This window comes from Pelodiscus sinensis, chromosome 1 (genome assembly GCF_052426305.1).
Source record: "Pelodiscus sinensis isolate ZL-2025 chromosome 1, ASM5242630v1, whole genome shotgun sequence".
NCBI lineage: Eukaryota > Metazoa > Chordata > Testudines > Trionychidae > Pelodiscus > Pelodiscus sinensis.
Window position 1 is genome coordinate 147407395 of NC_143052.1, and position 15365 is coordinate 147422759.

The 15365-nt window shown below is 46.2% G+C and overlaps 1 protein-coding gene across 3 annotated transcripts in view; it reads left to right on the top strand.

Annotated features, from left to right (window-relative positions):
* HGD (homogentisate 1,2-dioxygenase) overlaps positions 1–11319 on the top strand; it is a 41068-nt gene extending 29749 nt beyond the window's left edge. For all 3 annotated transcript variants that reach the window (XM_075905273.2, XM_006132905.5, XM_006132904.5), the window contains 4 exons: positions 695–799; positions 6950–7076; positions 10165–10346; positions 11025–11319. In XM_075905273.2, the coding sequence (XP_075761388.2) occupies positions 695–799; positions 6950–7076; positions 10165–10346; positions 11025–11156 (546 nt within the window). In that variant the 3' untranslated portion in view covers positions 11157–11319. The remainder of the gene's footprint in view (positions 1–694; positions 800–6949; positions 7077–10164; positions 10347–11024) is intronic.
* Positions 11320–15365: the final 4046 nt, after the last annotated feature.

Here is a 15365-nt window from a genome sequence, read left to right on the forward strand (position 1 = left end):
CAGAATCCTTTTCACAAAGACTGGATCACACTGAAGCTCTGTTAGTTACAATTAGTACACATTATACTACTGTTTACCAACATGGCAAATAACTGTGGGGGACCAGTCCTTGTACTACTGAAGTTAGTGGCCAAATTCCCACTGAATTCAATGAAACTAAGATTGAATCCATAGCTGGCTGGCACATTTCTCCCTCCAGCTAAAATGCTCTCTGTCCATCATAAATGTATCTTAAAGAATTGTTTGACTCTACAGTTAGCGATTCTGTGCCTCGGGGTGATGATCTTTACCTCACTGCTTCCAAGTGCTATTCTGTGGCCTATGTCAAAAGAATTGAGTGTGTTGTGTGGAATGGTGTTGGTCTAATTTCTAGTGAGCAGGTGTTCCCCTCATCAAAAAATTGCCATTACAACCATGAAAGAGTACATGGGCCTTGGATACTGAAGGCCCCCAATCACTAGAGATGAGGCAGGGCTGAGGCCCCTTGGCAGTGTGAGGTGTGGAGAAATGTGCCCTGCCACTGCCCAGGCAGTATCTATTCTATTGATATACAGGGAGCTTTGGAGTCCGGGCTGGCACCATTTACTAACACTGAATGTGTTTTGAATTACAGAGCAGTGCCCTGTATGTTACTAAGGAGTTGGAGAGTTCTGTGGATAATCCTCTGCCCTCTTTGTTTTTCTTGAATTGACAGGATTTCTCCCCATTCAATGTGGTGGCCTGGCATGGGAACTATACACCATACAAATACAATCTGGACAATTTTATGGTCATCAATGCTGTTGCTTTTGACCATGTGGTAAGTTCTGGGGCTGTCAGTACAGGACTGTTTGAGGTGGAACAAAGCAATTGGCTCCTATGAAATCCACTGAAAAACTAGGTTTCTTATTAGGAGCCTAAATATAGATTTAGGAGCAAAACTGGGGCACCTGCGTTTGAATACTTTGGCCTAACTTCTCCAGTGCCACATAATGTGGCAGTGACAGAGATAGAAATAGAACCTGGATCTCCTGACTCCCAGTCTCTTGCTTAAAGAGCTGCAAAATGCTGCTGCTCCTCTTCAGCTCAATCTTCTGCTTGTTGCTCCACAAAGCTGACATCTAATTCAGCCAAACACCAATGTCTGTAAGTCCTTGGAGGTGTAGGCCAAATCCTGCAGTGGTCTAAATGACAGTGCAAGTGATATGGCAGGTAACCGGTGAATTAGAAGTCTGCGTAGCTTGCACCATTTTGGCATCCAAAGAGCTGTGACTCTGTGTCTTTTGGGAACAGCTGGGAAAGCATTGACAGTGCAAGGCAAGACAGACCGCATACAGGGTAGGCCTGGTACTCCAATGCATTACACCTTTTTATGATGAAACAATGGGTGAAACTGGTGTACTAGGGTGGGGACTTGGGCCCTGCATCCTTATGTCAGGGAATCTTCAGCTCTCCTGCTTTTTGCTTTTCTTCTTGCACTCTGAATAGGTAATGGGGCGGGGGCAGGAATATAAGCTACAGTCACTTTGTACATCACCTAAATTGATGGGACTTAGTCTAGTTTACCACTTATTCCTGATTTCTGACAGACTTTCTCCAGGCATGTAGCTGACAGCATGGTGTGTCCCTGCTACACTAGACAATTATTATTACTTACTGCTCTTATTTAACATTTCTACTGTGGGACTACCATTGCATTCTAAAAGACAAGACCTAACAGGTGGATGAGACAAACAAGTAGGTCAGGGTGGGGAAGACAGAGTAACAGCTATAACAGGACGGGCATGGTTCTAGCCGACAGGCATTCTCAGAAATCTGTTTCAGTGGGAGTGGGTATGAAGATGTCCCAGACAGGATTCTGATCTTTTTGAATGGACAGAGGTAGGACATAAGAGAAGGTAACCTGGGACACTGAGAGAATATAGTCCCATAGGCATCCAATCACCTTGAATAACTTAAATATCACCATTTGCAAACCTTCCTGTTCGCCTCCTGCCTAAAGAGAAAATACTCTCCTTGGAAACTGTTCCCAAGGTAGAGTAATCCTGTGCCTTTAAGGCAGAGGTGGACAAAATACAGCCTGTCTCTCTCCATCACACAGCCCAGCAGGAGTCTTGGGCAGGGTCCCTGGATACTGCACGCCAGGAGGCTGATCAAAGTGACTGGCTGCAGGGACCATGTGCATCTCTGTGCCCAGGGGTGGGGGGGGAGGCAGGGGAGGGGAGCGGAGCAGAGGCTTTGCACACTGCTCCTACCCCAGCGCAATCTCACAGCTACCATTAGCTGGAAACTAGGCTACTCCGAGGGCGAGGGCGTGTGGTTCAGAGATGCACATGGCCTCTGCAGCTGGCTGCTTTGAGCAGCATGCAGGGGCATTACAGCCAGGGAGCCTGCCCAAGGGTCCCACTGGGCTACTGGCTGGGAGCCATTTAAGGAAAGTACCACCCAGCCAGAGCCTGCATCTGGTATCCAACCCTTCCCGCATCCCAACTCCCTCCCCAGGTCATAATCCAAACCCTTTGCACCCCTGTTCCTGTACCCTACCCCCTCCCAGGTGCTGCACCCTAATCCTTTACCCGAGGTCACAACCCCCTCCTTCACCCAGACTCCCTCCCAGATACCACAGCTCCTCCCGCATCCCAATCCCCTACCCCATGCTCACTTCTGCACCCAGCCTGCATCCCAGACCCCACACCTCCTCCATTAATTATCATAGAATTGTAAGGTTCTTGACCACTTACCAAAGTGTTAGTTTTTTGATGGGGGGACCACTCCATCACCCACCTCTGCTTTAAGAACTGAGGGTATGTCTACACTACCACCCTAGTTTGAACTCAGGTGGTAATGTAGGCAACCGGAGTTGCAAATGAAGCCTGGGATTTGAATTTCCCGGGCTTCATTTGCATAAAGCCGGGCGCCGCCATTTTTAAATGTCCGCTAGTGCGGACTCCGTGCTGCGCAGCTACACGCGGCACAGACTAGGTAGTTCGGACTAGGCTTCCTAGTCCAAACTACCGTTACTCGTGGAGGATCTCCTGACGAGTACTCTCCTCTACTCAAACTACTCGTGGAGGAGTAACGGTAGTTTGGACTAGGAAGCCTAGTCCGAACTACCTAGTCCGTGCCACGTGTAGCCGCGCGGCACGGAGTCCGCACTAGCGGACATTTAAAAATGGCGGCGCCCTGCTTTATGCAAATGAAGCCCGGGAAATTCAAATCCCGGGCTTCATTTGCAACTCCGGTTGCCTACATTACCACCTGAGTTCGAACTAGGGTGGTAGTGTAGACATACCCTGACTGAATAAGTGCACTCTTAGGCCGTGTCCAGACTCAGGGGTTTTTTCGGGAAAAGTAGCCTTTTCCCGAAAAAACTTCCCCTGCATCCAGACTCAAGCCGCGTTCTTTCGAAATTATTTCGAAAGAACGCGGCTTTTCTTTCGATGGCGGTAAACCTCGTTTCACGAGGAAGAACGCCTTCTTTCGAAAGTTCCTCTTTCGAAAGAAGGCGTTCTTCAATGTAAATAGGGCTTCTTCAAAAGAGAGCATCCAGACTCGCTGGGTGCTCTCTTTCGAAAAAGCGGATTGCTCTTTCGAAAGATCCGCCTGCAGTCTAGACGCGATCTTTCGAAAGAGGCTCTTTCGAAAGATGCTTTCAAAAGAGCCTCTTTCGAAAGAAGCCTGCAGTCTAGACATAGCCTTAGTCAAGTCTTTAACATCCTGTTGATTAGAGATTATCTGTTTTACAATCAACTGAGCAGAGCAACCCCATGGTACCTGACTCAAGCAGCAAGTTTTAAATGTTCCTGTGTTACACTACAAGACGTTGTGTGACATCACTACTGCTTTTCACACTGGGTCCAATCCAGCTCTGGTGTAAAGGGGGCAACTTCCTAAGTGCTGCACATGCTTACATATCACTGAATGTGGCCCAGTTCACTAAACAGGGCCAAGCAGGGGAACTGTGCACCTACAAGGAGAGTTGACTATTGGAATTGGTGTCCACTGTGTAAATCAGAGAAGGTTTTGCCTCAAATTCTCATTTTGATTCACCTCTCGTCGTTAGAAAATGACTTTGCAGAGTCTTTCCTTTGGGTCCCTGGAGCCCAGGGCTATAACTGTATTTGAAGAATTGGCAGTTTTCATCGCAATAGTTTCTAATGCTTATGAAAAGTAACAAAAGCCAAAATCAATGCAAGCAGCTTCTCTTATAAAGAACCAGCCCTGCGAAACATTTGTTTTCATTACCATAGCTTCTGCAGGGTTTCTAGTTAGGCAGCCAACAGAAAGCATTGCTCAGACTCCAGTTAAACAGGCCAGGAGAAAGGATGATCTTGTGATGAAAACCCAGGGAGTCAGACTGGAGACCAGTCCCAGCTAGGCTACAGAACCACTATGTGACCTGAGGCAAGTCACAATCTCTCTGTACCTCAATTTCCCCACTAGTAAAAAAGAAAAGTGATTATTTCCCACCTCATGAAGGCCTTTGAGCAATGTTCCCTCTATTTTTTCCATCCATATGTGGAATATATTTTGTTATGCGCATCTAGGCATGTCGTAGAAACACATGCTGCTGGCTGTGGGCACTCTGCTAATCACATGGGCAGTATATGAATCTCTCCTGAGTGGCCACCTAACTGCACAGCTTACAGGGAATGCTGCCTCTGAACCGAAGTTTGTAGTCTGTTGCATGTTCTTGTCTCCAGTAAACTTCATGGAAGGGATTGAGGAGGAGTTGTGGACTCAAGGCTTCTGTCACTGTCTTACTGTGCCATCTAGAACAAATCACTCCCTTTCCTCATCAACTGAGGGGATGAGAGCACTGCCTCACTGAGGTGTTATTGATTTGTGTCTGCAAAATGCTTGGAGAGCCTCAGACAATAGTCCCCTCTAACCAGTGCACAGCACAGACCCACAGCTGCTTAATGGGTCCCGCCCAGCCAGCGGCTCAGGACTCGCACACGGGGCTGCCTGGCAGGGGGAGGAGCACTTCTTCCTCAGTGACAGCACCAGCTCCCTGTTGAGGAGGAAGGGTGTGGGAGTGCACTGGGGGTGGGAGGTCTGGAAGGGGGTGCAGGAGCCTACCAGGTGCAGCTTAGGGCAGCCCACGTGGCTCTGTGTGGCTTTGTGCACTGCCCACCGCTGTGATTCGGCCAATGGGAGCAATGCAGTGCGGGAGGTGGGGGGGGAGGCGTGCCTTCCGTGGAGCTGTCTCCCTCCTGCCAGCAGAGCCTGCAGAGAGGATCCAGACCCAACTTGCCTGGATTGAACATGTAAGGCTCAGGACTCCCCACACACACACAGTGGGGAGACAGCGCTAGCATTCCATCCATGGTGCCCACTGCGTGGCTAGAGCACAAGCACTGTCTTGCAGTCCTGGGGAATATGGGGGGAGCCCTGAGTCACACAGGCCAGATCAAAGTAAGCCATTATCTGAGCTGTAGGTTCCCCACCCCTGCCTTACACCCTATGATCCTCTAAGGGCTTACACACTGATTGTTTAATAATTTGTTCCGATATCTTTCCCGGCATTTAAATTAACCTGACTAGTCTATAATTTCCCAGGTCACCTTTGTTTCCCTTTTAAAAGATAGGGGCTATGTTTGCCTTTCTCTAGTCATCTGGGACCTCACCTATCCTCAAGGAATTCTCAAAGATAATTGCTAATGGTGCCAAGATGGCTTCAACTAATTCCTTAAGTGCCCTAGAATGAATTTAATCACATTTTGCTAACTTGAATACTGAATATATATAAGTAATTATTGTAGCTAAATATTTTTTAATTTGCCCCTTTCGCTATTTTGGCTTCTGTTTCCTTCCCTGTTAATATTGCACTGAGTATTTGATCATTATTAACCTTTTAGTGAAGACTGAAGGAAAAAAAGGCATGAAACACCTCCACTTTCCTAAGGACCTGCACTTTCCCTCCTCTTTCTCTTGCTCCTAATGTACTCAGTGAACAATTTTGGCCATAGCCTTTCTGATTATGTCCCTAGCACACTTGTGCTATTCTTTTGTTCTCTGCAGTTTATCCATGTTCCCACTTTTTGTAGGATTCCTTTTTAATTTTCAAATAATTAGAGTTTCTGATGGATCCATACTATTCTCCTGTCCTTCCTTCACATCAGGATAGTTTGCAGCTATGTCTTTTAGAGAAACTTACTAACTTTTCTTTCATTTAGATTTTCTTCCCATGAGACCTCGCCAGTTCTCTGAGTCTGTTAAAGCTTGCTTTTTTAAAGTCCATTGTCCTTTTTCTGTTGCGGTCACTCCTTTCCCTTAGACTTGTGAAAACTATCATTTCATGAAAGCTTTCACCCCAACTGCCTTCTACCTTCAGATTCACAACCAATGTCTTCCCATTGGTCAGAATCCATGCTAAAATGACAATTCCCCTGGTTACTTCCTCCACTTTCTGAAACAAAAAGTTGTCCCCAGTACATTCAGGGAACTTACTGGAAATTTTGTGTTATGCCATACAGTATTAAGGGAGCTGGGGGTGGAGGGCAGGGAGAGGAGCACAGCTGTATGGTCTGCCTGGTAACCAGCAGTCCCTGCAGGTTTGAGGAATTTATAGTGTTATGGGCTCAAGACAGCCCCTCTTCATCTCTTGCAGTAAGTGGTGCAGTTACCTGAGGTACCCAGTAGGATCCAGAGAAGGTCAGGGGTGGTAGAGTGCCTGTCTTGGGAGAGACAAGACTTGGGGTTCTTCTAGACCAGCCAAATGAAGAAGCAGCCTATTCCATCTCCTCCTTCAGAATGGGATCCAGAATGTTCAGAATGGGATCCAGGGCATGAATGGCTGCTGCAGAATCCCACTCACCATCCTAACCACTTCTAAAATGCAGAGGGGGAGAGGCTGACTTGGCAGGTGTGGCTCAGAGGATGCCGCTGAACTGAGAGACCTGAATTTGGCCATGTTTTCTGATTTGCCATCCTGTTTGGTGTTTTGTTTTGTTTTGTTTTGTTGTAGGACCCCTCTATTTTCACTGTCTTGACGGCCAAGTCAACACGACCTGGAGTAGCACTTGCTGACTTTGTCATCTTCCCACCCCGATGGGGAGTGGCTAACAACACCTTCCGGCCACCTTATTACCACAGTACGTCTGCTATTACTGTTATGCTTGAGAAGTGGGTTGGAGAAGGGGGTAAAAAAGCCAGGCTTTCTGTACTCCACTCGAACCCCAAGGAGAAAGATGGCTTTGCCCTGCATCCTCTCACTCAGCTAACATGGACTACTTGCAGCCAGCCCAGTCTCTCTTGAGGGAGGAACGAAAGGAAAGCTGCCCCCATTTACAGCAGCTGAGGACAATTGGAAGGGAGGTGATGGGGCTTGCAGCTACATACACACATTTATTTGTATCAGAGAAACACTGAGAGGCCTCACCAACATTGGATGCCCATTGTACTGGCTCTGTGCAAATGCCTCGTCAGCGTACGTCTGCATTGCAAGAGAAGGTGTGAGTGTCGCACAGGGAGGAGGACCTACATCAACTTTAATCTAGAGCAGATAACAGAAATAGTGAAGATGTGGTGGCTCAGGCTTCAGTGCAGACTCACTGCCTTTGTACAGCCCCACAGGGGACCCTGGCTATGTATTAAGGTTACCAGCCTGCACCAGAATCTGTGCCTCCATATCTCCCCAATTATTTATATCTGCACTAACTATATTAAAGCTAGCATGGGTGTACCTGTGCAAGCTATAACTGCATGTCAATTTGCAGTGTAGTCATACGCTATAGATAGTCCCTGCCGTCAAGTGCTTGCCATCACACTGGAGAAGAGAGACAAAGGGCAGGGGCAGGGAAATATGCCTGTTTCACAGATGGGGAATTGAGATACGGAGCAGTGAAGTGACTTGCTTAAGCTCATTCAGGAAGTCTGTGTCAGACCTGGCACTGGACCCTAGATGTCCTGAGCTCCTCTCCACTACCATAACCACAAGGCCATCCTTCTTCACCACTTCACATGTATCCAGTTGGAAAGTGATGCTGTTGTTGTTACCCAGCAATATCTGGAGAGCTGACAGGCAGAGATTAAGAACCAGTATCCTTTTCAGTCCTGTTTCCAGTGGCAGATGACTACATAATGGAAGAAAAATAACCCCTCACCAACACTAACAGCTTCTTTTTGAGTGGCCCTGGACAGGGGCCAAAGACTGAATGCATGATAAAGATTCTTTTTCTCCTCAAGCTCCAAGCAGTTATCCTCCACAGGCATGGGTGAAGCACGTTGATAGCGCAGAGCGTGGGGAAAGCCTGGTCTTGTTGTCCATGCTGTGCCTATAAATAGGAGGCCTTGGGTTTCAGGGTTGTCATTGCCCACACCTTTGATAGCACTAATGTTACTTAAAAACAATCATATGTATTGTGTTCCCCTTAAATATTTGTATAATAATCATTTCCCCAGCCTTCCTCTCCTCCCCTGCCATTCCTTGGATTTAGTTCTGAGGGACACCTGTATTTTGGTTTTTGTTTTTTTTCCTGGTAAAACCCCAGAACCCTGACAGTGCAGCGGGCAGTTGAGCTATCCCAGAGACAAGTCCCTGGTGTGTTCTCCTGCTCTCATGTCAAATAATGAGAGAGAGAGAAAACAGCTAGAGACCAACTATGATAGGTCACTGTGTATGTGCTTCTGAAACGCTAAATTTGTATTTATCAGATTGCTTTTCATCTGTGAAATGGTAGGGTATAAACTCACTGAACACATTACACTGGCTTAGGAAGTGCCCAGTCTCTTATCTCTGAAGGTATTTATATGACTGTTATGCCGGTAGCATCCAAATATCTGAGAGTCATTAATGTATTTGTCTTTGGCAGCCCACTTGGGGCAGGAGGGGAGAGGAGAGTTCTGTTTTGCCCATTTGACAGATAAGGAAGTGAGGCCGAGTGCAGAAAGTGGTTTCTCTGTGGTCACACAGGAATTTGGTAGATGAGTCAAGAATTGAACCTAGGTCATTTCAAATTCTAAGCCAATGTCCTATCTGTTAGGCCAGCCTTCCTACAAGCTACTATACAGTCTTAGCTACACCACTGTAACATCTTTCACTACTGTGTAACATTTTATGCCTCCAAACATAGTGTATGAGCAATTTCTATGAAAAATTCTCAGTAAACCATTCTTATGTATGATACTGCAGATTAACAATGAGTAGTAGTGTATATTTGCTTGCATTTTAGGGTACCTATATTTTGCTAAATTAATTTAATAGTTAAATGCTTCATCTCCTGAATTCCACTTAAGAAAGGGTACATTGCTCATTAAAATGGAAATGTAAAGAACACAGCTAGCCCCATATGGCAGGTTTTACAAAAATGTATAATCAAGCATAATACTAACTACACTGAGTAAATCCATTAGAGTCAAAGCTAGTGAGGTAAGTGGGTACTACAAGTGGTTAGTTGTCTACAGAACTGGAACTCAAATACATACTTCAGAGAAAAGAGAACATACCTTCATGAGATTTCAAGAGCCAATTTCAGCAACCCTTAGATGTGTGGCATCTTCTTCCATACTGCATTGCTTTCAGTGGGATTAATGCGCATCATGAACACTGGTGGAAAAATTTGGCCTATAACAATTAGAGATATATTGGACTTTTATGACCAAGAAGATAAACTGTTACTGGCTCTGTCAGTGACCTACTATGTGGCCTCAGGCAAGTTACTTCAGCTCTTTGTCTCACTTTTCCCATCTCCAAAAAAGCGATAAGAAGACTGGCCCTTCTTTATAAAGTGGTTTGCAGCCTAAAAGCATAAGGTAGTAGTATTGGCTCCTTTACACATGGTTTTAGTACCAATATAATTAAAGCAGTGTGGAGGCAGTAATACTGGTGTGGAGGCAGTAATACTGATTTAAAGATGTTTATATTGGTACACAGTATGAACTCCTTACACACTGGCATAGCTGCATCCAGATGAGGTTTTACTGCTTTGACGATATCAGTTTCTGAATACGTATAAATGTGGTGGTACAAAACCTGCATGTAAAGGAACCCTAAGAGCACCATGTACTGGGTCATGAACCCTACATCTTGCATCACCCCTGCAGTTGCTTGGAGGTCCTGGATTTAGGTAGTGAACTGGTCCAGCCCTACTCAGTTTGTGATCTTAAAGGTGATGGCCACCTTGCTGCAATGACTGCAAATGGTATCCTGTTGTAACATCAACTATGCCTCCATTTCTGTAGGGAACTGCATGAGTGAGTTCATGGGGCTGATCAAAGGGCACTATGAAGCGAAGGAAGAAGGGTTCCAGCCAGGAGGGGGCAGCCTGCACAGCATGATGATTCCCCATGGTCCAGATGCTGAGTGTTTTGAGAAGGCAAGCAAAGCCAAGCTAGAGCCTGAGAGAGTTGCAGAAGGCACCATGGTAAGAGCTCCACAGAGCAGATAAAATGATTGCCCAGCCAAGTAAAAGATCTAGCAGCAGCACAACCCGCTAGCAGCTCAGACCCTTGCTTTCCTGGTTGAAAGTGTGCCTACGGAGAGAGATGAAGTGCTGACCACCTAAAATTGGGGTTAGATTTTCATAGGTCCCCCCCCTCTCCCCATTGTGATACAACACACTGAGCTCTTCTGACAGTCTGGCCACGTAGTTTGACATTTGAAAGGGACGCTGAGATTTTTTGGAAATTCAGGCCTGGCAGAAGCACCCCCCCCCCCCCATTCCTCAGACCAACCAAGGAACAACAATGATTTGTTCTAGAAAAAGATCCCCCATCAGGCCTTGTCCCAGGATTTCTTGGATGGTCTTGATTCTCCAAGATGTTCCCAGCTTCTAAAATCCCTGTGGGACCTGCCAAACACCAGCATTGCAAAGGTACATCTTAATGGGGATTAGGGACAGTGTAGTGGTCTGAGCTAGATGCTTTCTCCCCTTAACTGAGGAGACAGGAGTCATGCTGGGCTGGCCTCAGCTGTGAAACTTCCCCAGGTGAGGAGCCAGTTCTGCACATTTGATGTATTGTTTGTCTATGACTAATAAAGTATATATTCAGACTCCCTCCTCTTCTTCATGCCCTAATGTACTTTCTGTGGTTCCCAACAGGCCTTCATGTTCGAGTCCTCCTTTAGCATGGCTGTTACCAAGTGGGGCCTGAAGACTTCCAACTGTCTAGATAAGACCTATTACAAGTGCTGGGAACCACTGAAAAGCCATTTTACTCTCAGCTGCAAGTAAACAGAAGTGAGCTGCTTGTGCACTCTCAGGCCAGTCACAGTGATGGAAAACAATCAGTGATACTTATCTGGCTGGCAAAGGAACACACATCTGTCAATACAAGGAGCACCACTGCACTGCAGTCATTTCAACAGCCACCAATTAAATGAATTACTCTTGCAAACCTATGTGTCTAGCCTTGAAGCATAGTACAGTTCAAAGCTTTCAAGCATCCAATTCAAGGATAAGAGCTGCAGTGCTCAAGCCATGAGGCTCCCGCACCGGGAGGGATGGTACGAAATCTCTGCCCTGTACTGAAGCGAGATAGTGGTAGACTTCCTCTCTCAGGACACTCAGGCTACATCTACACTCGCGGCTTCTTGTGTCAGAAGTATGCAAATGAGGCTAAGCATGAAATATCGCAGAGTCTCATTTACATACCTAATGAACCACCATTTCTGCAGAAGAGGCTGTCTACACTGCCCCTTCTTGCGCAAGAAAAACCCTCTTGAGCAATGCCGTTATTCCTGAAAATAACTGGCGTAACGGCATTGCGCAAGAGGGTTTTTCTTGCGCAAGAAGGGGCAGTGTAGATAGCTCCTTCTGGCGCAAGAGCCTCTTCTACAAAAATGGCGGCTCATTAGGTACGCAAAAGAGGCTCGGCGATATTCCATGCTTAGCTTCATTTGCATACTTCTGACGCAAGACACCGTGAGTGTAGGCATAACCTCAGGGTGCATCTACACTGCAGGGCTTAGCTCAATTTGTGTAGATTATTTTGAGTTATGTCAGTTGTATAGCTTATTTTGAAATTGGGAGCATCTACACAGTACTTATTTTGAAATAGAGCACTCTTCCTCTGACTTCCCTTACTCCTCATGCAATGAGGGTTACAGGAGTCAGAGTAAGAAGTCCTCCAGCTTGACAGTATTTGGACATTATTTTGAAATAACTGCTTGCTGTGTAGATGCAGACTAAGTTATTTCGAAATAATGTTGCTGTGTAGACGTACCCTCATGAAAGTAGGATGTGTCTTTTACACGGGGATGCTTGGGGTAACAATTTAATAAAGCGACGAGGAGTCCTGTGGCACCTTATAGACTAACTGAAGTGTAGGAGCATAAGCTTTCGTGGGCAAAGACCCACTTCGTCAGATGCATGTAGTGGAAATTTCCAGAGGCAGGAATAAATAAAGGACTCCTCGTCGCTTTTGCAGATTCAGACTAACACGGCTACCCCTCTGATAATTTAATAAAGAATACTCAAGGTATGATCTTTCAGTGAGAGGGTAAGAATAAATAATAGGATTTGGAGGAACCAGCAGATCAGGTCTTAGACCCAGCAAACATACTGCCAATCATGGCAAGGCTACTTTTCCAATAGGACACAGGGCCCACCCTTCAGCTCCTGCTCATTTACCTTTTCCCAGCAATACCTGTCTGGGTTTGTCAACACGAAGGATGAGTTTCACAAAGGAACTCAGGTACCTAAATCCCCATTGTAGGCACCACTATGGTGCACACAACTCCAGCTTGGCTGCTGCTGAACCCTGTAGGTCCCTAAACTCAGTGGATACGTCTATACTGGCATGATCTGGTGCAAGAACTCTTTTGTGGAAGAGTCCTTGTGCAAAAACTCTTCCAGAAGAGAGCGTCTACACTGGTATGTGCGTTTGCACAAGAGATGTGCTTTTGCACAAGAGCATCCATGCCAGTGTAGATGCTCTCTTGTGCAAGAAACCTCTGATGGCCATTTTAACCATAGGGCTTTCTTGTGCAAGAAATTCATATTGCCTGTCTACACTGGCCTCTTGCACAAGAAGTTGCGCAAGAGGGCTTATTCCTGAGCGGGAGCATCAGAGTTCTTGCGCAAGCAGCACTGATTTCATACATTAGAACATTAGTGTACTTGCGCAAGAACTTGTGGCCACTGTAGACAGGTAGCAAGATTTTGCACAAAAGCACTTGCTTTTGCACAAAATCATGCCAGTCTAGACGCAGCCTATGTGTTCCTGGCAGTTGTGAGTGCTGGCCACAGGGGCGGGGGAGAGAAAGAGGTGCCACTGGCCAACCACTGAGGACTGGCTGCCCCAAACCCCACCCCTTCCACCCAAGGCCCCACCCTTTCTGGCCTTACGAGGCTATTGGCTCCGCTGCCCCAGAGTCAAGTCCCCTTCCCCTTATTGGATGATGCTTTTAACATGCAGTGAATTGGTTGAGTTACAGCCTTGACTTCCCATTGCTTTATGGATTCTTTATCAATTGCTATTGCACACTAGCCCAAAAGTGCCCCCACAAGCATTTGCACACATTAATCTAAATCTATATATTTTAGAAACATGCATCTGTCTGGCTGTGTCTGTTCAAGAACTCCTCCTGAACAGTAAGATTTGGAATGCAGCTTCCTCTTATCCTAACTTAAAGCAAGGTCAGGGTTTGGTTGTGCCAAAAATGGGAAGGGCTGGGAATGGGATTGTTTTCCATAACATGGAAAGGGAGGGGCACAGAGAGGAGGGATCTGATACTGAGAGTAACCTCTGAGGGTAGCTGCAGCACCAAGGTTACGTCTACACTGCAGACTTTCTTGCGCAAAAACTTGCAGAGCGTCTACACTAGCCCCTTTTTCGGAAGGGGCATGCTAATTTTGAAAGTGGGAATAGGGAAATCCGCGGGGGATTTAAATATCTCCCACGGATTTAAATAAACATGTCCACCGCTTTTTTTCCGGCTTGGGGAAAAGCCGGAAAAAAAGCATCTAGACTGGCCCGATCCTCCGGAATAAAGCCCTATTCCGGAGGATCTCTTCTTGGAATGTGGATGCACTCTTGTGGAAGATCTTTTGCAGAAGAACTCTTGTGCAAAACAGTTCTTGCACAAGAAGCCTGCAGTGTAGACGTAGCCCAAAAGAGTGGCTAGCAGCGCTGGTGTTCCACCATCTTGCCTGCAACATATATAGCCCCACATCGCAAATATTTCCACCCCATGGCCATTGGCTGTTGCACTTGGGGGAGGGGGGCCTGGAGGCTAGGAGACGTAGGGGGGAGAGACATGAGACCCCGTGCCCTGAGCCCCTTCTCACCCCACAACCCTAGTTCACACACCCCTACCTTCCTGCCCTGTCCCACCTACCTTCAAGGCCCTCCCCAGACTCCTGCACCCACCACATTACCAGCCCCCTACCCTGAAGGACCTGGGCAATGCCAGGTAAGTTTTCCTAGTGTTTCTGAACCGATTGAGTTAAATTAATTCAATTTTCCTACGTAAATGAGGCCTTGTTTATTGAATCCACTAGACCAAAAGGCACATGTCCCATGGCACATATCTGGGACTGAAATAATTGAATGAGCTCCCTTCTCAAAGTAAGAAGTGTGAATTACTGTGGATAAGAGGGGCATAAGCATCACACAACTTATTTGCCAGGAGAGACACATGTAAATGGTCTAGTGCATAGAGCACGTGATTTGGCAGTGGGACACCTAGGATATTTTTTGTTTAGTCACTGCAAACAATGGACTCAACCCTGTATAAGCTGTTTGGGTAGAATGTTTTGTACGTGCAGAGTATTGTTACATAAATCCACTATGCAGCACTGATGCTAAAACAGAAAAACTGAAAAGAGGCCACTTACCAACAATCAATCTGCCAGAGAGATTCAATTCACTGAACTGGCCCACAATGAAATGAAGAGGTTTTCTACACAAGGATTTGCTCATTAATTTTGAAAGTGAGTTTAGCCAAGAACAAGGCACTCTTGTTGTGGAATGAGTGCGCCCACATGGCATTATCTAGAAATGGCTATTGTTAAGCTCACACTCTCCTAATTAACATTAGCTTTCAAGCACAGACAGTCCTAAAACAAAATGCTTCAAGAGGAGAAAGTTTTGGCTCTCTTTGGGGACCTAACCCATGAAAGCTATAGACTATTTACATGCTCAAAACCCTCCTGCTATAGGCACATCTCCATAGCTGACACTGGGAATTGTGTGCAAATTAGGCATGCAACAAGATTTTTACACTTGTCCACTCTTTTCCCCAAATTTCTGATGGGAAATAATCACCTTTTCCAATAAATATCTCTACCTCAACTGCAGCCAGGAAACAACTCAAGATCTGGCAGCACAAACATGCTCCTCCCAAGTAACTGAAAAGGCAGCTTGGAGAACTCTGAAAATAATGAAAAAGACGACGCAAGCCGATCTAGTTCCAAGCACCAAACTCCAGTAAATGGGGA